Source organism: Myotis nattereri (assembly GCF_964212035.1).
Source record: "Myotis nattereri genome assembly, chromosome: 6".
Classification (NCBI taxonomy): Eukaryota; Metazoa; Chordata; class Mammalia; order Chiroptera; family Vespertilionidae; genus Myotis; species Myotis nattereri.
In genome coordinates this window covers 15,384,641-15,412,339 of record NC_138081.1, presented here as the reverse complement: position 1 = coordinate 15,412,339, position 27,699 = coordinate 15,384,641, and the positions used below count along the sequence as shown (strand labels likewise).

The 27,699-nt window shown below is 54.3% G+C and overlaps 1 protein-coding gene across 1 annotated transcript; it reads right to left on the bottom strand.

Moving 5' to 3' along the window:
- Nucleotides 1-1,249: 1,249 nt before the first annotated feature.
- On the bottom strand, nt 1,250-27,132 carry PTK7 (protein tyrosine kinase 7 (inactive); the record flags this gene model as incomplete). The annotated part of the gene is made up of 18 exons (XM_081094639.1): nt 1,250-2,219; nt 2,673-2,851; nt 3,650-3,801; nt 13,474-13,554; nt 14,532-14,764; nt 15,408-15,563; nt 16,277-16,480; nt 18,049-18,176; nt 18,271-18,421; nt 18,540-18,689; nt 19,980-20,099; nt 20,244-20,379; nt 20,514-20,647; nt 24,359-24,625; nt 24,865-25,013; nt 26,201-26,351; nt 26,448-26,638; nt 27,014-27,132. 18 exons carry the CDS (start codon nt 27,130-27,132, stop codon nt 2,059-2,061), a joined length of 2,862 nt encoding a protein of 953 aa, XP_080950765.1. The 3' UTR covers nt 1,250-2,058.
- Between the last annotated feature and the right edge of the window lie 567 nt (nt 27,133-27,699).

The window sequence follows — 27,699 nt, the reverse complement described above, 5'->3', positions numbered from 1 at the left end:
AGGAGCCAGCTGATCCATGTTTCTATCTATCTCCCTCTCCCTCCCTCTCTCTAAAATCAATAAAAACATAGTGTGTGTTTTTTTTAAAAAAGAACATGGATCAGAGTTCATGTTTTACCAAAAAAAAAGAAACAAACAAACAAAACACTGCTCTAGAGAAACTGTTCTTGGGTTTTTCTCCCATTCCAACACATCTGTGGGATGCAACGCACTGTGTATCAATAAGCAAGTGGCTCAATTACCAGCCGTGTGACCTGGGGAAACTATCTGGCCTCCCTGAGCATTTTCTAATCTGTGAAATGGGGACAGTAACATCGGGCTAACAAAGTAGTCACAGAGATTACGGGAGATAATGCATGTTAAGTGCTTAGCCAAGTGACTGGTACAGAGCAAGTATTCAATAAATATTAGCTGTTATTCTCATTACTGAGAAGTATGGTGAGGAACACAATGAACTAGAGCAATTTCAGAGTTGGACACATTTCTCTAGGGTGGGGCACAGGCGAAGTCACTGGAATAAGGAAGAAAATAACTGATGACACGGGTCTATGTAAAGAAGAGGCAGGATCGAATCAGCTGAGGGCTCTGGAGCTTCGGGGCATCGAGCATCACCTTTGCTCAATACTCTCCACTCCATCTCCCTCCTAAAGTCATAAAGGTATTCAGAGACTTGAATCTGTCATTAACTCCTCCTCCAAACCCACTCTAACTGTCCGCCCTCACTCTACCACCATCCCCCCCACCCCCCCGCCCCGCACCTAAGCATGAGTGGTAGGCCAGCCGGCAGAGAACAAGTGGTTGGCAGTCGGAGGAGCCCACGGACCAGAGGTGGTCTTGCCTCCTAAGTCCACATTCTTTTTTAAAAATATATATATTTTATTGATTTTTTACAGAGAAGAAGGGAGAGGGATAGAGAGTTAGAAACATCGATGAGAGAGAAACATTGACCAGCTGCCTCCTGCACACCCCCCACTGGGGATGTGCCCGCCACCAAGGTACATGCCCTTGACTGGAATCGAACCCGGGACCCTTCAGTCCACAGGCCGACGCTCTATCCACTGAGCCAAACCAGTCAGGGCCTAAGCCCACATTCTTAACTGCTCCACAAAGATCAGCAAGAAGGACCAGTGTCTGCCAGTTATTCCCGTCCGAGCCTCACTAGACTCCATAAAGGCACATGGCCCTTCTGATAAGCCAGGGAAGATGGGGCACGATTCACGGGCAACGGCAGAGAATGAGTATCAGAAACAGGCTGTAAAAAAGGCTTCTTTATTGAGAACAGTGAGTGTAAAAAAACAACAACAAACACACAACAACAACAAAAGTGTGAGGCAGGGGTGGTCCCCGTCCCCATCTCCTCCAAGGCGCACCCCTCCCTCCCATGCCCACCCACCCTACACTGCGAGTACGGTACATACAAAAGCCGCCCGTGGTGCATATAAAAAGGGCGGGTTATATAATGTCAAAAGCTCCTGAAACTCCTTCATCTGCCAGGCACTTAGGATGAGGAAAGGAGAGAAGGGTGGGGCAGAGACACAGGTCAGGGTCGGCGTGCACAAGTCCATGTGGGGAGGACGCACTGGCTGTGTCCTCCGCGATTCTGGCACAGACCCCGAGGTGGGCCCCATGGGCCCGAAGTACCCAGGAATTTGAGTATATTAAGGAACGGCCCTCCAACCCGGCTCATCTGCAGCCTCGCCTGCCCTGGGCAAAGTTAGCAGGTGAGTGGCAGAACTGCACTTGGCCAAGGGGCGGAGACCCAGGTCAGAAATTGGTGTTACCTGAGGCACCCACGCTATCCCTGATGGGGGAAGGGGTGGCAGAAAAAGCTGCCCAGCCCAAGGTCCTAGTCACCAGTCCGGGTCCGAGTCAACCCCCCCAAGGACTGAGGGTAAGAGAGAGGAGGAAATAGCCCAAACCTCAGCAGTGCCTGTGGTGCCAGGTAGGGCCCGTAGGGCCGAGGAGGACAGGGATCTTGCCCATCATGCTGCAGGCACCCGTCAGGGGGTCCTCCCGTGCCCACGCCAGCCTGAGGCACAGCCTGCCTGGGCTCCCTCCTCATGGCTTGCTGTCTGCGGGGCTGTCTCCCAGGGTGTTGGCAATCTCGCTGAAGGAGGGCCTGTCCTTGGGGCTGAGGGCCCAGCAGCGCTGCATCAGCCGGTAGAGCTTGGAAGGGCAGCCCTCAGGCTGTGGGAGTCTGGTCTTCCCAGCCTGCAAGTCTGCAGGAAAATGAGAGTTAGGCAAACTTTTAACCTCCTGTCCAACACTCTGTGGAGCCGGCAGTATCCACAAGCAGCCACTGGAGGGCGACCTGGGGTGGGGGCCACTGGCCAGTGGCTGGTGGGCACTGATTCAAGGAGTAAAGGGGAAGTATCTTGCAACCAAAGGGGTAACTCCCCTGGCCCCAGCTCTGCCGGGCTGGTGGGTCAGGGTCCACACAGCACAGCAGGCAACCAATGCATGGGGGCAGGTGTCAGTGGCTGGAGTGGTCACCGTGGGCGAGGGCAGTTACCAACCAACATGAAGGTATTTCAACACCTGGAGTGGCCATAACCGTGTTCCTGCTATGACCAGCCCTGAGGGGAGGCAGGCTGAGCTGCCCCCAGGATCCTGAGCAAACTCTCCACCTGGAAAAACCTGTGGAATGGTCCCTTGGGAACACAGCTGCCTACCTGCTAGCACCTCGTCGTCGGCCTGCCCACCATGGGGCATCTCTCCATGGGTGAACACTTCCCACATCAGCACACCAAAGGCCCAGACGTCAGACTTGGTGGAGAAGTCACCCTCCAGGACGGCCTCGGGGGGCATCCAGCGCAGAGGCACCCAAGCCTGGCGGAAGTGGTAGTACTCACTGCAGAAGAAAACCGCACGTGGGGGTGGGGGCGGGGCCTCCGTGGCTCACAGGCCGGGTGGGTTGTGGTGAGGGACCACAGATTCCTCATCCCAGGTCTGAGTCTCATACGCGAGCTAGAACTCAACTTTCCTACCTCAGGGCACTCAAGAGAAACTGGCAACACAGGGGTACACGGAATGAAATCTGGGGGCATCCACATGGGGTTGATGGTTAAAAATTCCTTTAAAACCAAATTTTGCTACATTTTAATATAAAAATAAAAAGCTAATAACCATACATACTTTTGGCACTCGTTTTAAGATTGTGAAAAAGGAGAACATGTTAAGTGGAAAGAACATTTAAAAAGCTTTAAATCATGACTAAAGCATGACTGATGTCTGACTGAGCGCTGGGGTGACTGGAGGGGAAGCTCCCAGGCGCCCCCAGGCACGCTGCAGTGTGGATGGGCTCCCAGAGCATCTCAGGCCCTGGCGCTGAGCTTCAAGTCTTAGGATTCAAAATAATAATTAGTGAATTCAGGAAGGTACAGAGGGAACCATACAAATAGTTAAGTTATATACAAACTTATAAAACCTACTAGTTATTTTTTAAAGGTTTGTAATATTTTATCACTAGATAAAAATCTATGAGTGACAGGGACCTGTGTCCCAATGGCTAGGACGCCTGCTGCGGCCTTGGAGAGAGGTTGGAAGCCTCTGTCCCTTCCTGGGCTCTCCGCTTTAGACTAAGCAGCCCTTCCCCACACCTCCCACACCTCCCCTCTACCCCTCACCCCACCCACCCACGTCCTTCTACCTGTTGTACACGTCCTTGCTGAGCCCCAGGGCCGACACCTTCACCTGTCTCTGGGCGCTGACCAGGCAGTTCCGAGCGGCCAGGTCCTTGTGCACAAAGCGGTTGTTGGACAGGTGCTCCATGCCCAGGGCCACCTGGGTGCACAGGGCCACCTGGAGCAAGAAAGGGACTCACTCGTCAAAGCACCCACGTCTGGGGGATCCAAGTGACCACCCCCCACACAACGCTTGGTGGGTCTCCATGCCATCGGTGTGAGGCTCAGGAAGCCCAAGGCAAAGCCACGACTGCTTAGCTTCCTTCTCTGTTAACCGGGGATAACAGTGCCTGCCTCGCGGGGCTGCTGGAAGAGCAGAACCAAATGGAATTAAGCTCTGGGACCACCTGGACACGCGGCAGGTGCTGGACAGGTGAGTGGCACATAGTAACCACGTGGGAAAAATAACCGGCAGTGATCGTAGCTCACATCCTAATGGGTTCTTTTCCTTTTTACTTCAAAATTACGTATTTTCTACTAGTTGTATATAAAAAAACAAACAAACAAAAGATATATATTTTGACACATACACCAAACACATGTGCCTCCAAGGAGGGGAGCTGGGGACTAGAGAGGAAAGGTAGAAAAACTTTTTGATTTGTATCTTTTAAGTGGTAAATTATATCTAGAAAAGCTCATCAAATATATGTGCACTTCCACAAATAATTATAAAGCTCAGACCCAGGTAACGATCCCTAAGTCAAAAACACAAAACCAACAATGCTAGCACCCCAGAGCATATACACTCTGTATGCTTCCAGCCTTATCTGGTTCCAAAACGGGGAAACTGAATCACATTGTTTAGGAACGTTGTGTGTAAAGGTAAAACCAGAAAGAACAGTCAAGAAACTAGGACCATAAAGGCAGGACAGTGGTTACCTCTGGAGGGGAGGGAGAGAGCATGATGAGGAAGGTGCCCTTAGGTTTTACCATTACACACACGTTCCTAAGCAATATAATTCAGTTTTCCCGTTTTGGAACCAGATAAGGCTGGAAGCATACAAAGTGTGTACGTTTTTTTGCCTGATTTGTTCACTCAGCACTGTGAGATTCATCCTTTGGGATGTGATGCAGGGACTATTTTACTGAGTTTTCATCCTTGAATATACTATATTTAATCATTTTAATGCCAATGGATATTTGGATTTCCCCCCAGCTTTGTGCAATTAAGAACAGTGCTCCTATGACCGTTCTTATGGGTGCGCACACGCATGAATTTCTTTAAGATATCTAGGTATGAGTCAAGGACTGTGAGTAGCTCTACAAAATAAGAACAAACTCTTTTCCAAAGGGTAGGAGTTAAAAATATATTTCACTAATTCCCTTTTAAAATTGTTGAGCCATGTGACTGTATTGTATAGAACTAGTGCCCCGGTGCATGGATTCATGCACATTGAAAGGGAATTAATTAGAAGATGGCCGGTGGGGCAGGACTGGGCGAGACGGGCTGGACACGCCCTGGAGCCAACCTCCCGCGGTCCCTCTCTGGCTGACTAAACCTGGGGTGGCACCGCAGCTCGAAGGTGGTCTGCAGAGTGAGCAGGGTCCCTCCGCAGGTGGGGTCCCTTGGCCTGGCCTGCGGGGATCGGGCTGAAACTGGCTCTCCAACATCCCCTGAGGGGTCGCAGATTGCGAGACAGTGGTTCTCAGGTGATGCACCCCAAAATCGAGCTCCCTCCTTTCCAGTTCCTGGTACGTAACCCAAGAACCTCTGCTGCCAAGTCACCACAGCTCGGCAGCTCCTGTGTTGAGCATCTGCCCCCGGTGGTCAGTGTGCATCATACCAGCTGGTCAGATGGTCACTTAGCCTTTTATGCTAGTGGCCTGGTGCATGAAATTCGTGCATGGGAGCGGGAGGAGGGCTGTCCCTTAGCCCAGCCTGCACCCTCTCCAATCTGGGATCCCTCTCACAATCCGGGACCACTGGCTCCTAACTGCTCACCTGCCTGCCTGCCTAATCACCCCTAACCACTCTGCCCACCGGCCTGATTGCCCCCAACTGCTCTCCCTTCTGGCCTGATCACCCTTAACTGCCTCTGCCTCAGCCCTGCCACCATGGCTTTGTCTGGAAGGACGTCCAGAAGGTCTCCTGGTCTAATTAACGTATTACCCTTTTATTAGTACAGATAAATACCTTATAGAACATTCTAAATAGAACTAGATGAGAGAGAATCACTGATCGGCTGCCTCCTGCACACCCTCTACTGAGGATCAAGTCACCAACCCGGGCATGTGCCCTTGACTGGAATCAAATGTGGGACCCTTTAGTCTGCAGACGCTCTATCCACTGAGCCAAACCAGCGAGGGCCTTAACATTCTTTTAAGTTCGAAATATCAAAATAAAAATTTACCAAACACACACACACACGCTCATGCACGTTAAAAAATAACTAACTAAATAAAAGTAGCCCATGTGTGGACCAGTAATGAGTATGTCATAAATTATCCAAAGATGATGGTTCATGTAATTCTATGTTCCTGAAATTCAGAGGAATGAAATGAATGGGAGTGACAGAGGGGCTGTTGCCAATTTACCAAATGCGAGACCACCCAATCTGAGAGGAGACAGGAACACTTATTGAGTACCTACTGTGCGCTGGCCTGAGTGAGGTGGCTGTCCCTCTTATTTGCACTGTGAGGCGGGGCTCATCCTCAGCCCTGCCCAGGATCCCATCTGAGGCTTTCCCCCGGCCTGATACGGAAGCCTGGCTCTCTCCTCAGTACCACAGCTGCCTCTCCTGGTCACATCAGTGGTGTTGGGGGCACGGTAGGGGCCATCTGCTCAGCAGTGAGCCCAGAGGTGGGGTGCTTACTTCAGCCTGGCCTTTCAGCAGCTTCCCCAGCCTGGCTTCCAGAGGAGCTGAGCCAGACGCTGGCAGAGGGGTCACTCCATAGACAAATCCCGGCCGGTGTGCACTGGCCAGTGACATCCTGAGGGCCAACTGCCTCCAATGGTGGTTTGCTAACTGTGGGTACAACCTATTAGTATGTCCTGAAACCAACTTAGTTCATCTTAACCAGCATTAAAAAAACTGAACATCGCCCTGGCCATGTGGCTCAGTTGGTTGAGCGTCGTCCCGTGCACTAAAAAGGTTGCCGGTTTGATTCCCAGGTTGAGGGTTCAGTCCCCGTTGGGGTAGAGGAAGCAACCAATGGATGTTTCTCTCTCACATCTAGGCAATGTTTCTCTCGCTCTCTCCCCTCCCTTTCTCTCTCTCTCTAAAAACCAATAAAAACATTTTTTTAAATTGGAACAGAAAATATGAGAGTGCGTTACTTAGTAAGGGTATCATTCATAACATTTTTCATTTTTAAAATATATAACCATGCCAATGTTGTTGGGTTTTAATGCAAAATGTACCTTTTTTTGCTACTGTGGGTTTCAGTCAAAATAGTGTAAGAGCCGAAACTGGTTTGGCTCAGTGGATAGAGCGTCGGCCTGCGGACTGAGGGGTCCCAGGTTTGATTCCGGTCAAGGGCATGTACCTGGGTTGCGGGCATATCCCCAGTAGGAGATGTGCAGGAGGCAGCTGATCTATGTTTCTCTCTCATCGATGTTTCTAACTCTCTATCTCTCTCCCTTCCTGTCTGTAAAAAACCAATAAAATATATTAAAAAATATATATATAGTGTAAGAAACAATGGTCTATGCCAGCCGTGGGCAAACTATGGCCCGCAGGCCGGATCCGGCCCGTTTGAAATGAAGAAAACTAAAAAAAAAAAAAAAAAAAAAAAAGACCGTACCCCTTTATGTAATGATGTTTACTTTGAATTTATATTAGTTCACACAAACACTCCATCCATGCTTTTGTTCCGGCCCTCCGGTCCAGTTTAAGAACCCATTGTGGCCCTCGAGTCAAAAAGTTTGCCCACCCCTGGTCTATGCCCTAGCCAGCTTGGCTCAGTGGATAGAGCGTCGGCCTGCGGACTGAAGGGTCCCAGGTTCGATTCCGGCCAAGGGCACATGCCTGGGTTGTGGGCTCAATCCCCAGTGGGAGTGTGCAGGAGGCAGCTGATCAATGATTTTCTCTCATCATTGATATTTCTATCTCTCTCTCCTTCTCCCTTCCTCTCTGAAACCAATAAAGAAATATAAAAAAACAACAACAATGGTCTAAATCTGTGCTGTCCGAAACAGTCGTCCCGAGCCCCATGTGACTATGTTAACTAAAACCTAATAAACATTAAAAACTCCGCTTCTCTGTGGCCTTAGCCACATTCTCTGTGCTCAGTAGCCACCTGGGGAGAGTGACTACCGCACTGCACAGCAGCAGATACGGGACATTTCCACCCCTGCAGGGAGTTCTGTGAGCACCGATCCGAACCACCACCAAGCAGGCCCATCGACAAAGCCAACATACTGACAGACACCGCATCCGCAGAGGCGCTCGCAGAACAAGCACCATCAAGCGCTGGGGAAAGTCTCATCTTCTTGGTGCATTTTCTTTATCAAAAGTGAAGACACAGCCCTGCCGGTGTCTCTCAGCCGTTAGAGCGCCGGCCCGTGCCCCAGAGGGTCACAAGTTTGCTCCCTGCCCCAAGTCTGGGCATGCGTGGAGGCAACCAGTCAACAGTCAATGTATCTCTCTCTCTCACGCTAATGTTTTCTCCCTCCTCCCTCCCACTCTCTGAAAAGCAATGAAAAAAATATCCTCGGGTGAGGATGAAAGAAAAAAAAAAAGTAATGACACAAAATCTCTGGGTAGCTTCCAACCAAACGGGTGTGCCAGTGAGGAGGGCTGAGAAGAGATCCACGGGATCACTGAGCTCTCCCTAGGCACAGAGCCCGCACTGCATCTCCAAGGAAAAGCAGAGGCCACACGCCCCAAACAGTCCCCAGACTGCCATCCTCAGAACACCCCAAGTGCCGCTGGTGGTAAAAGGGCCAGATGACCACTGAAGTGGGCATCGTAAGTGAACGGACTCTACTTCAGGCTTCAAAACCCCAGGGCATTGCTCAGCCTTGCCTGGCTATCTGTAAGGGGCAGACAAAGGCTTTTGTGATGTGCCCTCATCACACCTGCCCTTGCCCTCAGTCTGCTCTCAACCTGCTGCTCGTCAAGGGAAACAAGAGAGTGGGCTTGGCATGGCGACTAACTTGCTATCTTTCCAGAGAGGCAGTGCTTCTTTAAACGCTGGCTCCGTGAGGACGGCAAAAGGGAATTCTGTTAGACCCAAGCCAATGAAGTGTTTCCTTACTGCTGGGCAAGCCGCCACCAGAGGGCCACAGGATCAATGTTCAAATGCTGTTATAAAGACCAGACCCACCCCTTCCTTTCCAACGTTCAACAGGTCCCAGCTAACCCACTGTGACTCCACTGTGCTCGCCTCACAACAGGCTTTCTGTGTACCGCCACAGGTCCTGGCATCTGGCTGCATAATGCTCTGTCCACCAGGTGCTAAGCGACCCTACATCTCCTCCTGTCATTGGCTTGAAGGTGATGCATAGAGAAACCACAGGTTACAGTTCTCCAACTTTAAAATCCCCATCATCGTATCAGCTACTTAACAAGCATTATCTACAATTATGCCACCACCCAGGGCCAGGGTCTTTGACCTTTTTTCTTTTAATCTTTATTGTTGAATAACAATATGCCCCCTTCCCCCCCCCCCCCATTGGCCCCCTCCAGCTTGCCCCCACCTCCCTGACTTCTATTTTTTTAAAATATATATATTTTATTGATTTTTTACAGAGAGGAAGGGAGAGGGATAGAGAGTTAGAAACATCAATGAGAGAGAAACATCGATCAGCTGCCTCCTGCACACTCCCCACTGGGGATGTGCCCGCAACCAAGGTACATGCCCTTGACCGGAATCGAACCCTGGACCCTTCAGTCCGCAGGCCGACGCTCCTTCCACTGAGCCAAACCAGTCAGGCTCCCTGACTTCTATCACTATCCCACTGCTATCCTGAAATCCTCCTGGGGACCCCCCACTAACATCACCCATACCACGTATGGCACCCTGGTTCCAGCTCTGGCTGGCCAGGGAGCAGCCTGCCTACCACTCCTGCTCCCCTTAAAAACATAACTCTTGCCCAGCCAGTGTTGCTCAGTGGTTGAGCGTTGACCTATGAACCAGGTCACGGTTCGATTTCCAGTCAGGGCACATGCCCCGGTTGCAGTCTCGATCCCAAGTGGGAGGCATGCAGGAGGCAGCCGATCAATGACTCTCTCATCGTTGATGTTTCTATCTCTCTATTCCTCTCCCTTCCTTTCTGAAATTAATAAAAATAATTTTTAAAAAAACACTTAACTCTTTCTCCTTCCATTCCCCAGGACTCCCAGGCATATGAAGTTAACAGAGTAGCTCACTAAATTACTAGCACAAGGAAGTATCTACAGGTTTTAATACATACTTCCTAAGAATTATCATTTTTATGGAATCCCCCCAAAGCAGCATTTTTTTAAACTACTGACTGAGACCCACATAGGTCTCAAAACCACTGGCAAGGACTCCTCAAACTTCAATGGGCTTACGAATCAGCTGAAAAGGTTGCTGGAAAATTGCAGTTCCTCAGACCCTACCCTCAGATTCTCTGATTCCCTCAGTCTGAGTGAGGTATGACCAGAAATCTTTTTTTTTTTAAGCAACCCCACCCCCACCAGATGCTGAGTACTGTCCTTAGAGAGCATGGAACCAACTCATTGAAGCTCCGCCATCAAATTTAAGATGCTCTTTCAAAAAAGTGTGGGAGAGATCTTCAGCGAAGGCGGTGATGACTTTCGGTAAAATACCGTCCCTCAGGCCATGTGACAGAGGTAACCAACGTCCTGCCAGCCTGTGTCCCTGTCCCCATGTCCCAGCCGCAGAGACCTACCTGGAGTCCCCTCACTCCTGAATCCATCCCCTTCCCGCCATTAAACTACTTCCTGTCCTTGAGAACTGAACTCAAATGGCTTTCTCACCAGGAAGCCTTCTTTGTTAGCCACAACCGTCTGTCCACCTGAGGGCAGTGGAGTCTCTTAGTGAACGCCTCTCCCTTGCGTTCTGTGGGGCACGTGGAGTCTGTGTGGCACATGCATCCTCTTTTACCGAAGCTCCCCCGCTCGATCCTCAGCGCCCCAGCGACGCCTGGCAGTTTCCGTTTTCCATCCCCAAGGGCCCTCAGGCTCCATGCATGTCCCCATTTGTGAGCTCTGGGGTCCCCATGTCCCACCAGCTGGGGCAGCGTGCCCTGTCCTATGGCTTCTCAGAGTTATGTTTTTAAGGGGAGCTGGAGTGGTAGGCAGGCTGCTCCCTGGCCAGCCAGAGCTGGAACCAGGGTGCCATACGTGATATGGGGAAGTGGGAACAGGACCACTTCCCCAGAGAGATCAGGGGCAGCCAAGGGCCCCACGCACCTGACTAATCAGCCAGCACACCTTCCTGCCCTTCCCCTCTGCGACCTGAGTCAGCCTACAAGGCAGGGGTGGTCACCTGGAGGGGCCCGGTGGTCAGTGTCCGCCCACCTGCCCTGAGCTTTGATCGTTTTGTGAGGTGACTTTGCTGTCAGCTTAGAAACAGAGTGCCAGGCACATGAGGGAGGTGGGTCAGCTCAGAGAGGGAGCAGGCTGTGGACAGGGAGAGCCGGGCTGCAGAAGCGATCATCTGTTGTGGGCAGCGGAGCAGGCGAGCTTCCCTTCTACACTGCTTCAGCCCAGGCCTGCTCCACCCCGGGCTCCAGCCAGGGCTCTGTGCCCACAACAGCCCTCTGCCCTGAAGGCAGGAGGAGGACAGGAAGGAAAGGCTGCACAGCTACAGCTGAAGTGAGAGTTAAAGTGTAAAAACCACAGTAGGTGAAACATGGGCAGCCCACTCACAGAAGTTTCCACACTCGGAGCCTAAAGAAACATACTCAGGGACACACCCAGGCCAGCAGGCCCCTAAAACTCAGGCAGCTGACTGTGCCTCATCTCAGGGCTGCCCACTGCTCCTCCATCTCAGTGCTCCCCGCTGCTCCTCACCTCACTGCTCCCCGCTGCTCCTCCACCTCAGTGCTCCCTGCTGCTCCTCACCTCAATGCTCCCCGCTGCTCCTCCACCTCACTGCTCCCTGCTGCTCCTCCACCTCACTACTCCCTGCTGCTCCTCCACCTCACTGCTCCCCGCTGCTCCTCCAGCTCACTGCTCCCCGCTGCTCCTCCAGCTCACTGCTCCCCGCTGCTCCTCCACCTCACTGCTCCCCGCTGCTCCTCCACCTCACTGCTCCCTGCTGCTCCTCCACCTCAGTGCTCCCCGCTGCTCCTCACCTCACTGCTCCCTGCTGCTCCTCCACCTCAGTGCTCCCCGCTGCTCCTCACCTCAGTGCTCCCCGCTGCTCCTCCACCTCACTGCTCCCTGCTGCTCCTCCACCTCAGTGCTCCCCGCTGCTCCTCACCTCAGTGCTCCCCGCTGCTCCTCCACCTCAGGGCTCCCCGCTGCTCCTCCACCTCACTGCTCCCCGCTGCTCCTCCACCTCACTGCTCCCCGCTGCTCCTCCACCTCAGGGCTCCCCGCTGCTCCTCCACCTCAGGGCTCCCCGCTGCTCCTCCACCTCACTGCTCCCCGCTGCTCCTCCACCTCAGTGCTCCCCGCTGCTCCTCCACCTCACTGCTCCCCGCTGCTCCTCCACCTCACTGCTCCCTGCTGCTCCTCCACCTCAGTGCTCCCCGCTGCTCCTCCACCTCACTGCTCCCTGCTGCTCCTCCACCTCACTGCTCCCTGCTCCTCCTCCACCTCAGTGCTCCCCGCTGCTCCTCCACCTCAGGGCTCCCCGCTGCTCCTCCACCTCACTGCTCCCCGCTGCTCCTCCACCTCAGTGCTCCCTGCTGCTCCTCCACCTCACTGCTCCCCGCTGCTCCTCCACCTCACTGCTCCCCGCTGCTCCTCCACCTCACTGCTCCCTGCTGCTCCTCCACCTCAGTGCTCCCTGCTGCTCCTCCACCTCACTGCTCCCTGCTGCTCCTCCACCTCAGTGCTCCCTGCTGCTCCTCCACCTCACTGCTCCCCGCTGCTCCTCCACCTCAGTACTCCCCACTGCTCCTCCACCTCAGTGCTCCCCGCTGCTCCTCCACCTCACTGCTCCCCGCTGCTCCTCCACCTCAGTACTCCCCGCTGCTCCTCCACCTCAGTGCTCCCCGCTGCTCCTCCACCTCACTGCTCCCCGCTGCTCCTCCACCTCAGTGCTCCCTGCTGCTCCTCCACCTCACTGCTCCCCGCTGCTCCTCCACCTCACTGCTCCCCGCTGCTCCTCCACCTCAGTGCTCCCTGCTGCTCCTCCACCTCACTGCTCCCCGCTGCTCCTCCACCTCAGTGCTCCCTGCTGCTCCTCCACCTCAGTGCTCCCCGCTGCTCCTCCACCTCACTGCTCCCCGCTGCTCCTCCACCTCAGTACTCCCCACTGCTCCTCCACCTCAGTGCTCCCTGCTGCTCCTCCACCTCACTACTCCCTGTTCTTCCACCTCACTGCTCCCTGCTGCTCCAGCTCAGTGCTCCCAGCTGCTCCTCCAGTTAAATGCCCCCTGAGGGAGCTAATGTCTTGCTCCAGTGGCAAAGGCAAAGAGCAACTCTTCTATATGAAAACAACAGGGCAATACAAAGCCACTTTCAGGTTATGTGATTGGGACAAGTCACTTAACCTCTTAAACCACAGTTTCTTCACCCACAAAATGTGGACGGCAACACATTAAGATGATGACTGTAATCACTGAGAAACACATGCACCTGTGCGCCTGGCCCACAGGGAACACTGTTAGCAGACCTGTTGTGAGGACTGCCCTCGCTCCTGGCCCACCCCCGGGGACTGCTCTCTTCTCCCTCCCTGTCCTCACCTTCTGCTTAGTGCTGAGGGGCTGTGACTTCAATTTTTCATCCTTGCTCTTGGAAATCCTCAGAAACTGTTTGAGGTCTCCCTGAGGGAAAAGCAAAAGTCTGTCATGTCAGAGCCCAGCCACTATATCCCTGGCATCAAAGCAAGCAGGTGCTCACAGGTGCCTGCCCGGCAGATGGCGAGCAGTCCTGACCTAACGCCCACCCGACTGGACCCCCCTCCCGTGAGGGAAGTCAGTGGGAATGAAAGAATACACAGCAGGCGCCTCCCAGAAGCTATCAGTCCGAAAGAGAGGACTGTCCTATCTGCCCTCAGAGGAGCCTCAGACAGGCAGTGTGGAAGCCCCTGCCTTCAAGGTGCCAAGAAGAAAACTGCACCCCACAGACCCCTGCCCTCTAGGGGTTGATCATCTTGGACATAAACAGGGGGTGACCCCAGCAGCAGAAACGTACACAAACACTTCTGATGGGAGCAGAAAGGGTTACTCCTCCCCTTCCTGCTCCAGAGCTGGGGGCGGGGAGGGGGTGCTGGGGAGGGGGGCTGATAAGCAGCCTTTTGAGGACTGGAGGAGTTAGGTCTAGGTCAGTCAGCAAATGAAGAGCAAGGGGCAGATCTGGGCATGCAACCAGGGTGGACAGAAAAGGCTGGTGACGGGGCTAACACTGGTGCCTCACACGGGAATGGCGGGAAGGAGGGAAAGCCGGGTTCTGTTAAGTTTATTCTCAAGGGGTGACAAGACCTAGGAAAAAAGAAAAATAACCACAGAAAATCGGAGTCAGAGAAGAAGGCCTGGAAGGTACCCATGCAGGACGCAGTGAAGCCGGAAGAAACTTGGTACCCGACACAGGGCTGGCAGAGGAGGTGCTGGTCAGGGGAAGTCAGGTGTCAGAGCTGGGGGCAGAGGGGAGGGGCAGGAGGCAAGCATCTCAATGGTGTAACAGGAGGCAAACCCGAGGTCTCAGCTGAGACCACAAGAAGGGAGGTTCCCATGGTGCACCCCCTAACCCCCGTGAGGGCACGGCCCTGCCCGAGACCCGAGGTCCCCTGCCAGCAGCATACCAGGTCCACATACTCCAGCACCATGTAGTGGGGCTCGGCCTCGCGACACAGCCCCAGGAGCCGCACGACGTTGGCGTGGTTCAGCTTCCCAAACATCTCAAACTCCCTCCGGAAGTCCAGCTGCTGCTGCTCGTCCCGGCTCTGCAGGCTCTTCACTAGCACCAGGGTCTCTGCCACCCCCTCCTCCAGGCCCTGTGCCTTCGCCAGGAACACCTCTCCAAACTCGCTCTTCCCTGTGGGGACAGATCTGAGTCCGCCAGCTGCCTGCACCCAAGCGGGGAAGCCCCTGACCTGGGAAGGGGCCAGGCCTCTCCGGCATGCGGTGGGGAGTCTCTGCTGCTCCCACGCACCTGCACTGGGCAGTGGCCGAGTTCAGCCATGTGACCCTGAGCAAACCTTTCCTTCCTACCTGGAGAGGCTTCAAGTCCCCGGTAGAAAAATAAAGGGGTGGGATTAATATTCAGGGGTTTCCAAAGGGTGGCTTGTATGAGAATGGCAGGTGGCTCATGATAAACATGTCTTAAAAGTTATATGTTTAATGTACACTCAGAAAAATTTATCTGGCACAGATCCCTAATTTCTCACATATTTCCCTAGAACAGAGCTAACTTTAGTTACTTTTTTTTTTTTTTTTTTTTTTAAGGAATCAATCTAAAGAAAACATCAAGTCAGTAACACACAGGAATGACACAAGTTGTGAGGTGGGGTGTGAACAGCAATGGGAACACCCTGGACGAGATCTCCCCTGTGGCCCCCCCCGCTCCCCCATCTCTAGGTTCTGGGTGTCAGAGACTTCAGAGCCACAGCCATGACTTAGCCTCGGACAGAACCGGTGACCTGCAGCCAGGCAGGGGAGCTGTGGCCAAGGCAGCCTACCCAGTGTGGTGATGGGCTGCAGGCTGGCCCGTGGAAAGTGCATCTTGTCGCTCGTACTGTGGCGTTTGTTGGTGGCTGCAGGGCCAGAGCCCAAGCTGGTCAAAGCCACTTCCTCTTGGATCTCCGCTGAGGGCTGCCCGTTCTGCAAGGGCCCGCCTGGGAAGGAGGAGCAGAGGGAAGTGCCAAGATGAGACTGGTCACTCAGGTCAACCCTCTACTTCTACCAAATGGGTCCAATCTCGACTGATGAACAGAGGGGATGAGGCAAGGATGACAGCCTCTGACATGGACCAAGCTGCGCAAGTGTCATCCGAATCACTGGTCCCTGCACACCATACAGACATAAGGGTTTTGGCTTCCGCGGGGCCATCTATAGGCAAAGCCCAAAACAGGCACAAAGGGGAAATCACAAGGGGGACCCAGGCCCTGCGCCTGAACACCTCAGCTTATAGGGGAGACGCAAACATGCCCCTAGGGAGATCCCAGTTGGAGGAGAGAAACAGATTGCCTTTGGGGCACTCCAAGACTAATAACGGGGCAGGGGGAGCAGGAGAGACAGACAAGATGGGGACCAGCAACATGAGCACATATAGTAGTTATATCTGGCTTAGTGCCACAGGAAACATAAGAAGCTGGCACAGAGGCTCCAATGAGGAAGTCTTAAGCCAGGCTCCTCAGAAGCCCAGGCCCTGGGAATGGGCCAACTCCAGGCTTCCAGCTGGGGTGGGAAGCGCTGCTCTGGCTGCAGGGATAGGGCAAGCCCCAGACATCCTCCAATGCTGCAGCTCCGCCCCCCGTGGCCACCAGAGGGCGCTCAGCACCTGCACTCGGCACTGCCTCCTGCCTCCTGCCTCCAGGGGACCCCTCACCATTGAGGCACTCCATCTCTGGCTCCTCGCCCTCTGGCTGCTTCTGAAGCCGCTTGGCCTTGCAGCGCTTCTTGCAGTAGAACATGAGGCCCAGGACGGCAATGATGTAGGCCACGGCGGCGCCCACCGACAGCCCAATGGTCTGGATCATCTTGTAGGGGGGAGGGCTGCCGGGGCCCTCGGACTCCTCCTGCTGGGGCTTGTCTGGAGAGACACACAGACAGGTCTGTGCAGGGTGCTGAAGCACGCCCAGCCTGCTTCTCTTCCAGCCCCTCCGTGCCCCAACATATGACAACCTCCCAGACCCTCGATGGCCCGGTCAAGCCAGAGAGGCCCGGGAGGGGCGCCACCGTCACCGGCTTTAACCAGGGCGGTCTTCAGGCCCTGCCGAGGCCCAGGGAGCGACCCCCTGGCTGACTGCATCTGAACACCAGGCCAGGCAGGGGCACGAGCGACAACCACACCTGTCGGGGCACCACACGCCCACACGGTGTGTTAACACGTTTCTTCAGTGACTGGACGCTGGGTCAGGCCCTGGAGAGCAGCATCTGAGAACTTCTGGTTTAGAATCCCAGGCAATGCCCAGCACAAACCAGGTTCCTGGAGAAACGTGTAGAAGGGCTCTCCTGGTCTAGGGGCTTTCAATGGCCTAGGGCAGTGGTTGGCAAACTACGGCTCGCGAGCCGCATGCGGCTCTTTGGCCCCTTGAGTGTGGCTCTTCCACAAAATACCGACTTCTGCGCAAGGGCCACGAAGTTTCAATTGCACTGTATGTGCGCGCCCACACGTGATATTTTGTGGAAGAGCCACACTCGAAGGGCCAAAGAGCCACGTGTGGCTCTCGAGCCGCAGTTTGCCAACCACGGGCCTAGGGTCTCGTGGAGAAACTGACAGACCCACGATGCGGAAGCCCCCAATTCCCACACATACCCATGGGCTCCAACCAAGGGGCCTGTCACTTCGCTGTGCTCCACCACTTCCTACTTTGTCTAGAAAAATAATTCTGCTGCTAAACCAGAAAAGTTTGAGACCTTCTCATTCTACAGATGCAGAAACAAGCCGTGGAGGAAACGACACCTGCCTCTAAGGCAGTGGTTCTCAACCTTCTGGCCCTTTAAATGCAGTTCCTCATGTTGTGACCCAACCATAACATTATTTTCGTGGCTACTTCATCACTGTCATGTTGCTACTGTTATGAATCGTCATGTAAATATCTGATCTGCAGGATGGTCTTAGGCGACCCCTGTGAAAGGGTCGTTCGACCGCCAAAGGGGTCGAGACCCACAGGTTGAGAACCGCTGCTCTAAGGGCATACAGATGGTTAGCAGCAGGAGCGGCCAGACCCAAGCCCCACATCCCTGCGCCTAGTCAGGGCCTTTTACCTGACGCATCGTCCTCTCTGGGCCTCCAGGACAGACACAGGAACCTTGCCTTGATGCATCCTGACCTGATCCCCTCCCCGCCCACCCAGGGGCACATGTGGCTACTGCAGGAGACCTGAGAAAAAGCTCTACAGGACAAGCACACCCCCACCACACACACACACACACACACACACACACACACACACACACACCAGCTGTGGGCTTTTAAGAAAAGGACAGCCAGCTCTAAGCAAGGACAGACTCTGACATGGCCCAGCAGACTTCCACCCCATCACAAAAGCGGTTGAAGTGCCTTCCGTGTACAAGGGTCCGATTAGTAAAGATGAGAAAGTCGTATAAAGATGAGAAAGACGTCTGGTCCCACAGCTTCTCGTCCCCAGCCCATACCCACGACCAAGAGGGGGGCCTCCGTGTGCTTGATGTTGCAGCTGTTGCCCGCAATGCAGGTGTAGCGCCCCGAGTCTTCGGGGGCCACGTCATGGATCACCAGGGAGCCGTTCTGGAAGATGTGCATCCTGCCAGGAGAGAAGCCACGGCACTGCCCACCTCGCCGGCTGCCGGGAGACCGGGCGGAGAGGAGGGGTGAGTGTGGGAGGGAGACGGCCCTACCGAGGTCCCAGCTTGGTCGGGTCCAGGATGCGGTCTTTGCCCTTCCACTGGATGAGCGGCTTGGGGTCCCCCTGGGCCTCGCACCGCAGCAGAGCTGTGTGGCCCTGGTACACAGTTGTGCGCTCCGGCTCTACCTTGAAGGTGATGAAAACTGGATGGGAAGAGCCCCGCGAGGGGCAGGGAGCCGTGAGCACTGGGGCTGGCGGGACGCAGGCTGCTGCCACACGGGGCCTGCCAGCCCCAGCCCCAAGGCCCTGCCACCGTCGCACCTGCCACAGTAAGCTGGACGTGGGCGCGGATCTGGCCCTGCAGCCCGTTGGAGGCGATACAAGTGTAGTTGCCGGCATCATCGCGGGTCACCCTGGAGAAGTGCAGCGTCCCAGCGTTGTCGGTCACCCACTCTGGGAGGCTGCTCCCATCTGCGGGGGCAACAAAGGGAGGTAATGGGATTGACCAGAGTTACATGGTGGCAATGCCCTCAGTCATTCGAATCTACTCAAAAACATGTCATCACTCCTGAGTACCTACAGACAAAGCCCACACTCGAGCCAGGCATCGAGAATCCCCCATTTATTCCTTTTTCAATTTTTCATCCTCACCTCCGTCTGTTGCCTGTGTAACATTCCACTTCTGCCAAACTACACTTCTGACTGGGCATCGAGTCTGCCTTGTTGTCACCTCGCTGCGTGCCACTCCTCCCACCCGGAGCCCACTCCTGCTCTCTGCCACCACCCCGGCTTCAGATCCATCGCGAGCCACACATCCCACAGAAAAGGCCCCCAGACCACCTGAACAGAGACCCACTTCCTCCTCAAAGCCGACACCCTCCTCTCTAACTCTCACTGCTCACGGGAATGTGAAAACTGGCCCAGCCCTTTAAAAAACAATTTGGCAACATGCACCAAGGGTTGTAAAAACGTGCATACCCTTTTATACATAATTATTCCATTTCTGGGAATCTTTCCCAAAGGAAATAAACCCAAATCCAGAAAAAACTTTGGCTTAAAGATGTTTATTGCAGCAATAAAAAGAGAAAGAGAAAGACAGAGAGGGAGGAGGGGGGGGAGGGATGGAGGAAGGATGATTAGCGACCCAAATCTCCAACATTTAGAGAATATTTAAGTAAATTATAGTGAATCCAATTATTGGAATATTATCGCACTCATCAAGGCCTATGTTCATGCATGAAACGATGGGGCGATGCTTCATACTGTTAGTTAAAAAGGAATACAAGGTTGCATAGTTATTTGCATCTTCTATTTTTATACAGTAAGTATGACAAGTTTAATAAGTGAATAAAATCGCTTTGTAAAAACAAAGATATGCATAGAAAAAGAAAAAGGGCACACACCCACAGATAATGGATGGTGGGACTGTGTATTTTTTTCTTCCTGATATTTTCTAAAGGAGACCAGGTTGCTTTTATGTCAAAAAGGATGACTATTTTGAAAAGGGACAAGGAAGGGCATGACAGTGCTGTCTGGCCCAATCAATCACGGTCCTGACGCGTCTCAGGTGCTAACAGTATAATCTGACCTCTTTTGTGTCTGGCTTTTCTCTTCCTAACAGGACTACAATCTGCCCTACATTGCTTTCTGTCCCCACCGTTCCTGACATGATGCTGGGCACTCAGCTGGCCCTCAGACATTAACACATCTGACCACTAGACAGTCCTGCCTGCTCACCCCGCAGGCTCACACGGTACTGACCTGCTCGTACCCACTTGATCGTGGGCTTCTCTCTGCCTGTGGCTGAGCAGGGCACCGTGGCCTCCTTGTCAAACTCCATGCACTGCTGCGGCCGGGGCGGTGGTGTGAACTTGAGCTTTTCTGTTTCAGTAGAGGGAGGGCAGGTGGGTGGAAAGGAGGCATTGAGGCAGCTAGACAGGCCTGAAGGTTCTAGACCTGCGGCTCCTTCCCTTTCCTCTCCCGCCCACCAGGCCAGGCGCTCTCCCGCCCACCACGCCCGCTCACCCAGTACTTGCACACGGGCTTGGGCCTCAATGCTGCCAGCTGGGGTGCTGCTCACGCAGCGGTACCAGGTCCCATCGTACACCTCCACGCTGTTGATGCGCAAGGTCCCGTTCTTGGAGACCTCGAACCGAGAGTCCTGCAACACAAGTCTTGGCCTGAACCCCCACCAACGCGGCCCCGAGGAGAGCCTGGGGAAAGAGCAACGTGGAGGGGACCACCAGGGAGCAGTGGAGGGGATCCACCCACCCCCTGAGCCAGCCTCACTCTCACCTCCGAGATGAGCATCTGGTTTCTGTACCAGATGACTGTGGGCTTCGGTGTGGCCTGCGTCAGGCAATGCAAGTAGCCTGGCTTGCCCTCCTCCAGCTGGCTGTCCTCGGGCTTCTTCAGCCACGTGGGCACAGCTACAGGGACAGGGAGGAAACAGCGAAGGCTGATGATATCATGTCCACAAAACCAAAGGCTCCAACCCCAAGAAATCCTACCACCACATCAGGCCCTGAGTTCAGTGCCCCCGTCTATTAGCTGTAGCACTTAATCCTTAGCGGTGGCCTACATGCCAGCACTTTTTGGACATTGTCCTGGTTAACAATCACAATATACGCCCAAGGTATGTATTTCTTTACCCATTTACAGCTAAGAAGGCAGGGGTTCAGGGCACTAATGGTGATTTGCTAAAACACGACAGAGACAGGACTGAAAATTCTTGTCTGTATGACTCCAAAGTCCTTGCTCTTTGTGACACTAGAACGCCTCAGCTCTCTGTTCTGTTGGAGCCATACTCACTCCCTGAATGATCTCATCCAGTCCACGGCCTTCAACACCCTATGAGCGGATGACTCTCACACGTGTACCCTGACTGCCTGACCCCCCCCCCTTGAACTTCAGACTTGCAAAGCCAAACTTGAGATGTGCAAAGAACACCCGATTTCCCCCAAAACCTGCTCACCCCCGTTTCCCCACCTCAGTAAATATAGCCACTCTCCAGCAACTGCAGAAGTCAAAAGCCTAGCCTTGACTTCTCTCCACTCCCACCCCCTCACACTTATTCTACACAGCCCATTCTACCTTAGCTCCGAGATGCTGAGTTTGCCCTCACTCCACCACCTCTGTTCCAGCCCCTTTAACCCGTCCCCTAGACAATTACAGCCATCTAACTGGTCTCCCTGCTTTAACTCTTGTCCCTAACAGTCCAGCCTTCTCAGAACAGCCAGCGTGACCTTTTGAAAATGTCACTCTCCAACTCGACACCCTGCAAGGACTTCCCGCCCTGACGTGGTGTGAGACTTTGCAGAGATGGGTGTAGACAGCCCTCCCATCCCTTCAGGCTCTTTGTACCGTAATGTTGCCACTTCCCGCTCTGCCTGTTCCCCTACTTCCTGGAGTCTGGGTGGCCTGCCTTGTCCAACAGTGGGAGTGACACTGTGCGCCTTCTGAGCCCGAGCTAGCCTGCCGGAGCAGCCGAGGGGAGGAGAACGGAGATGCCCTGCGCAATACCACCTGCCAGACAGGTGAGCCAGCCGCCAGCTGACCCATCAGCTGATTGCAAATGCCAGCGAGCCCGGCCAGCAGCACTGGGGCTGATGAGCGTCCCAGTTGAACCCTGTCCAGAGAATCTTAAGTGCAACAATGTCTACTGTTTCAAGCCACTGGTTATGGAGTCATCTGTTAGGCAGCAATAGATAACTGATAGACTTGGAATACAAGCCTATATTCTTTTTTTATGTTTTATTGACTTTAGAGGGCAAGGAAGGGAGAGGGAGAGACAGAAGCATCAATTGGTTGCCCCCTGCACGCCCCCTACTGGGGATCAAGCCTGCAACCCAGGCATATGGCCTGACCCGGAGTAGAAGCGGCCACCTCCTGGTGCAGGGATCAATGCTCAGCCACTGAGCCACACTGGCCGGCACAAGCCTATATTCTTGCATGGCCCCACAGGATCTAGTCTCCACCTCCCAACCTCAACCACACTCACCACCACTTATTCAACTCCAGCCACTCAGGCTACTGCTGTCCCGCCAACATTCAGGCCCATTTCTGTCTCAGGGCCTATCCACGTGGCTCCCTCCTTAATTTAAGTATCAGCTCAAATGCCAACCTCTGGAGTTCTCCCTAAACTCCCCCTGGCCCTCGTGTCTCTCTGTCACCCTATTTTATTTTTCTTCATGGCTCCATTGCCGCCTAAAATTACATATTTGTCCATTCAATTGTTTTTCTTGTTTGCTTTGTTGCTTCTATCAGACTACAAGCTCCAGAAGGAGGGGGAATTGTGTCTGCTTTGTTCACTGCTGCATTCCCAGGACTGGGAACAGTGCCTAGCACGATGAACACACTCAATAAATCTGTTGACGGAATGCAGTCACGGAACTCTCTCCCTTCTCCCAACTCTAGCCTCCACCCTCCCCACCTCACCCAGCCCTGCGTGTGTCACACACTTCCCACTGCACAGGCCTCCTCCTCAGAGTGCAGCGCAGGACTCAAGGCCTGGCTCAGGCAGTGCCTGCCGAACGGCTGATCAAAGCCGGCCTCCCCACCTGCCGCATGCTACGCAGCACCTGCAGCACCTGTTAAACTCTCCACCTGGGCCCACCCCCCCAGAGTCTGGGTCAGGAGATCTGGGATGGGCTCCCAGATTCTGCATTTTTATTTTTTTTTAATGTGTTTTATTGATTTGAAAGAGAAAGGGAGAGGGAGACAGAGAGAAACATCTATCGTCTGCCTCCTTCATGCCCCCTACTACGGATCAAGCTGGCCACCTGGGCATGTGCCCTGATGGGAAATCAAACCAGCAACCTTTTGGTGCATGGGACCTGCTCAATCAACTGAGCCACACCAGCCAGGGCTGCATTTCTTAAAGTGCCCCAGCCCTAACTGGTCTGGCTAAGTGGACAGAGCATCGGCCTGCGGACTGAAGGGTCCTGGGTTCAGTTCTGATCAAGAGCACATGCCTGGGTTGTGGGCTCAATCTCCCGCAGGGAGCGTGCAGGAGGCAGCCTATCAATGATTCTCTCTCATCATGGATGTTTCTATCTCTCTCCCCTTCTCCCTTCCTCTCTGAAATCAATAAAAATGTTTTTTAAAAAAAAGTGCCCCCAAAGAAAAACATGACCCACAGACCCAGACTGGAGAAAGGCTGGCTGCAGCTGCTCGCATGTGTCTGCACGCCGCTGGGAGTGTCCTGAGCACCCCCTGTGCTGCATGCGTTACCTGTGTGCGGCGGCTTCCCCCTGAACCAGGTACTTGAGCACGGGACAGCAGGACTCTGAAGTTTCAGTATTTTAACTGGATTAGTGTTGTGACAACTTCAAATTAACCAAGTACTTTCCATACTCAAAATCTTTTTGAATTTTTGAAATTTACTCACTTAAAACGATGTAGAGATAAGTGGAAGCAGCAGGTTGCAAACTTGTGTGTATGTGTATGTACATATGAGTTTGTCTTGTGTATCCTTTATACTATCACAAAGGTTTGGGACAGGCATGATATAAAGGAAAAAGTAAACAAATAAATCTCTATGCCTGTAGCAAAGGCATCTCAGTCTTTTTCATATGCACTTTCAGCCTGTTCAGTGTAAGAGTTAACGCTATTCCCTACTCTTATTTTGTAAGCAGTACCTTCATTGTAGAAATCTGGAAAGTATAACAACAAATAAAATAATTATCACATAGGTTTGTTCACCATCACCTTTCCAAAAAGGAAATTATTTTTCAATCTATTTCATTCATCTTTCCGACCATCTTGTAGGGCAGGTGAGTTATGAGCCCATTTTATGGATTAGGAGACGGAGACCTGGCAAGGCGGGTGACTCGCTACTCCTGGTTACTCCGTGCACCAGGGACAGAATGGGACCTGGGTCTCTAGGACTCCATTCTATTGCTCTTTCCTCTGGAGCCAGGGGACCCCTTTTCTGTGAGGAGGTTGGGGTGACAGCCCAACCTCCATTCCTGGCTCCAACATCACCTCCCAGCAGCTGAGTGATTTCCAAGCCCGCAGGGCCCAGAGCTGAGAGGGCCTTGGGTGAGCACCAACAAAGCTATCCATCACACCCAGAGTCCAAGAGCCCCTTGGCCCTGGGCCCGCCACCTCCCATCCGCCTTCAAGGCACGGGTGCTCACTGGCCACGGTGATGTTGACATCCTGTCGCCGCTGACCAGCCAGGTTGGCTGCGTGGCAGGTGTAGACACCGGCATCACTCTCGGCGATACTGGCAAACACCAGCTCGCGGCCCTTCTGGTAGACTCTGCCGTGCGTGGGCAGCCGGACTCCTATGTGCTCCCACCACATGATGGGCTCCGGCAGACCTTGGGGGGGCAGGCAGGCCACACGCTCCTCGCTGCCAGCTGTGAACACCCGGGGTTCAAATGGAGGCATGTCTTCAATTTCTGCAGGGATGTGCACGGGAGGGAAACAGCCCTGTTACAGTGGGTCTTAGGGTACCTGGTGTTCTCCCACAGCACACTTTGGCCCTTTCCCGCACAAACTCTCCCTATAATAATCTTCAGCTTGCTCGTCCTCCCTCTGTCCTCCGAGCTGTTCTCTGAATGGAAACGGGAACCTAAATCTCTACATGCCAACCATTTTGAAGGCAGCCCCCACCTCGGCACCCCAGACCGAGACCCACCTGCCAGGTGAAGTGTGGCCTCCAGGACGACGGGAGGGCCCCTCTGGCCCTGGCCTATGCAGCGGTACACCCCGGCATTGCGCGGCCGGACCTGGGTCAGCAGCAGGGACCCGTTGGCAAACACGGTGGCTCTGCGGAGGTGGGGGGGGCTGCGGGGGGAGAGAGTGCTGACTGGAGAAGTGGCCCACAGGCCGCCTTCTAGAGGGTAAGGTGACGGCTGGAGATGTAGGAAGGTATCAGCCAGGAACGGGGCAGAGAAGGAAGCCAACACGTCGTGTGTGTGTGTGTGTGTGTGTGTGTACACGTGCATGTGCGCACCCATGCATGTACATGTGCAGGCGTGTGCTCCAGCTACAGGAGACCTGGCTTTCAGAGTGGCAATGCAGCAGTGTTTACGTGAGAGCGAGCAATGGCAGCGTGCACCTGTGGGGACAGAGGGGCCGCCTTGCTGCGGGGTCAAGATAAGCTGCCAGTCAGGCCCCCAGTCCAGCAGCAGAAGTCCCACGGCCACACCAGAGGAACTGATGATGCGCTCACGGCTGAAGCCAGGTGGTATCCAAGTCCCTAGCCGAGGGAGCCACACCCTAAGAACCATGGCCACACCTGGCACCACAAAGGTGCTTTCTGTTTTCACAGGGCCTGGGTGAGGACACAAGCCCCTATAAAACACCTTCTACGCCGAGGCCGGTTTGGCTCAGTGGATAGAACGTCGGCCTGCGGACTGAGGGGTCCCGGGTTCAATTCCGGTCAAGGGCATGTGCCTGGGTTGCGGGCACATCCCCAGTGGGAGATGTGCAGGAGGCGGCTGATCGATGTTTCTCTCCCATCGATGTTTCTGACTCTCTGTCTCTCTCCCTTCCTCTCTGTAGAAAATCAATAAAATATATTAAAAAAACAAAACAAAACAAAAAAACACCTTCTAGAAGTGTTTGCTTCCTCCAAAACACATGCATGTGTGTACCTGTGTGTCCTGTAGGTATGTGAGTGTGTAAAGGTGCCTTTCCCATCCTATCCAGACTGTGATCACCCAGATCCTGTGTCCCTCCATCCCTGGGTCTCCACCTCTGATGGCAGAAGACCCACATGGGTCGAAGCAGAGCCACTGCTAGCTCAGCTCATACACTGCCCTTGTGGGAACTAGAGAAAGATGCTCATCCCTGAGACTTCCCTTTGTTGGACTCATTTAGTGACTACAAGACACTGTACTGCCACCTGCCGGAATTCTGGAGTAACACATGTACTGAAGCATGACGTCTGCGATAGGAATCCACATCCCCTTTTAGAGAACGCCCTGCGCAGTACGCAACCTGCACCGCCGTTCCGGAAGGTCCCTTACCGGCTGCGGTTAGTGATGGGAGTGTCATCCTCAAAGACCCACTGCAGGCTCGGGGGTGGCTCGGCTGAGAACTGACAGTGGAACATTGCCTCCTCGTTCCTCGCCACCACCACGTCCTGGGGCGCGAGCACCACCCTGGCAAAGCTCTCATCTTGGGGGGAGAGGCACAGGCAGCACATGAACAGGCAGTTGAGTCGGCCCCTCCCATCCCGACCCTCCACCTTCTCCATCCCCAGCCCAGGCTCACCAGCAATGCTCAAGGTAAAGTTCTGGCTGCTGCAGGTCTGGCCAAAGGCATTGTGGGCGCAGCAGGAGTAGACGCCACTGTGCTCAGGGCTGGCCGGCCGGAGGCTCAGGTTCCGCTCCTTGCTGCTGACCGTGTGGTTGCTCTGACCCTCGGAGAGGGGGCTCCCATCTCGGAACCACTGGTAGGTGGGCCTGTGGGGCGAGGGGGTCAGCAACAGGGAGGCAGGGGTATTTGGGGACCCAGTGGGTGGGATACAGAATCAGAGGGTCAGGGCGAGACCCCTCAATTTGCAAGGAGGGAAACAGGCCTGGGCACACAGCACAAGGGCACACAGCAATTGAGGGGCAGAATCATGTTGAGATTCCAGATCTCTCAGCTCCCAGAACCCAGGATCGCTCCGCACACAATGTTGCCCTTTGGGTCACCAGGGGCTGGTGTGGAGCAGCGTAGGGGCAGGGGTTGTTCCAGAATGAAGAGAAATGCATCTGAATCGAGTCTGAGATTTGGGGGAACACCCCGGCCTGGAATAACCCTCCCCACCCCCATCCTCAGAGTCGGCTCCTTACCGAGGGTGCCCGTCAATGTGACAACGCAGAGTGACCTGGGTCTGGGGCTGGATCTCAGCTTCCAAGGCCGGGTGCTTCAGGACCACAGGGCCAGTCTCAATCCCTGCGGCAGAGGCCATGGTTGCACGGTGAGGGGCAGAGCAGAGCAAGCGTGGGAGGGCAGAGGGAAGGCGGACAAGCAGAAAACGGTGGAACCCGGAGGCTCTGAGCCAAAAGACAGTGCCGGGAAGCCCTGTGACGCTGAGGCTGGGGCTGCAGGCGGGCCACCGGAGACCAGCGCCTGCTAGTCCCTGGCAGGTCAAGCCTGACACTTGGCCACCCTGCCTCACTGCTCTTGCCATTTGCAAAAGCGTCCACCAGATCAATGGTCCAAGACTCCGGGGCGTGGGGGTGGGGGGTGGGGGGTGGGGGGCTTGGAAAAATTAGAGTTTTGATCTTCTCTGATCCATGGAGCAGAAAGAGCTGACCGCTGTCATCGGCCTGCCCTATTCAGCTGGAAATGGGAGAAGCTGAAGGCAAGGAGGGTCCTGCAGGGCTCAGGAGTTGAGGGCCTGGTGGGGGGCGGGCACAGCCCGGCTCTCACATTTGATGTTGAAGGAGGCGTTGGCACTGCGGGCCTCCTCTCCGGTGGCCTTGTCCCGAGCCACGCACTGGAAGGCTCCCGAGTCCTGCAGCCGGTCCACGGC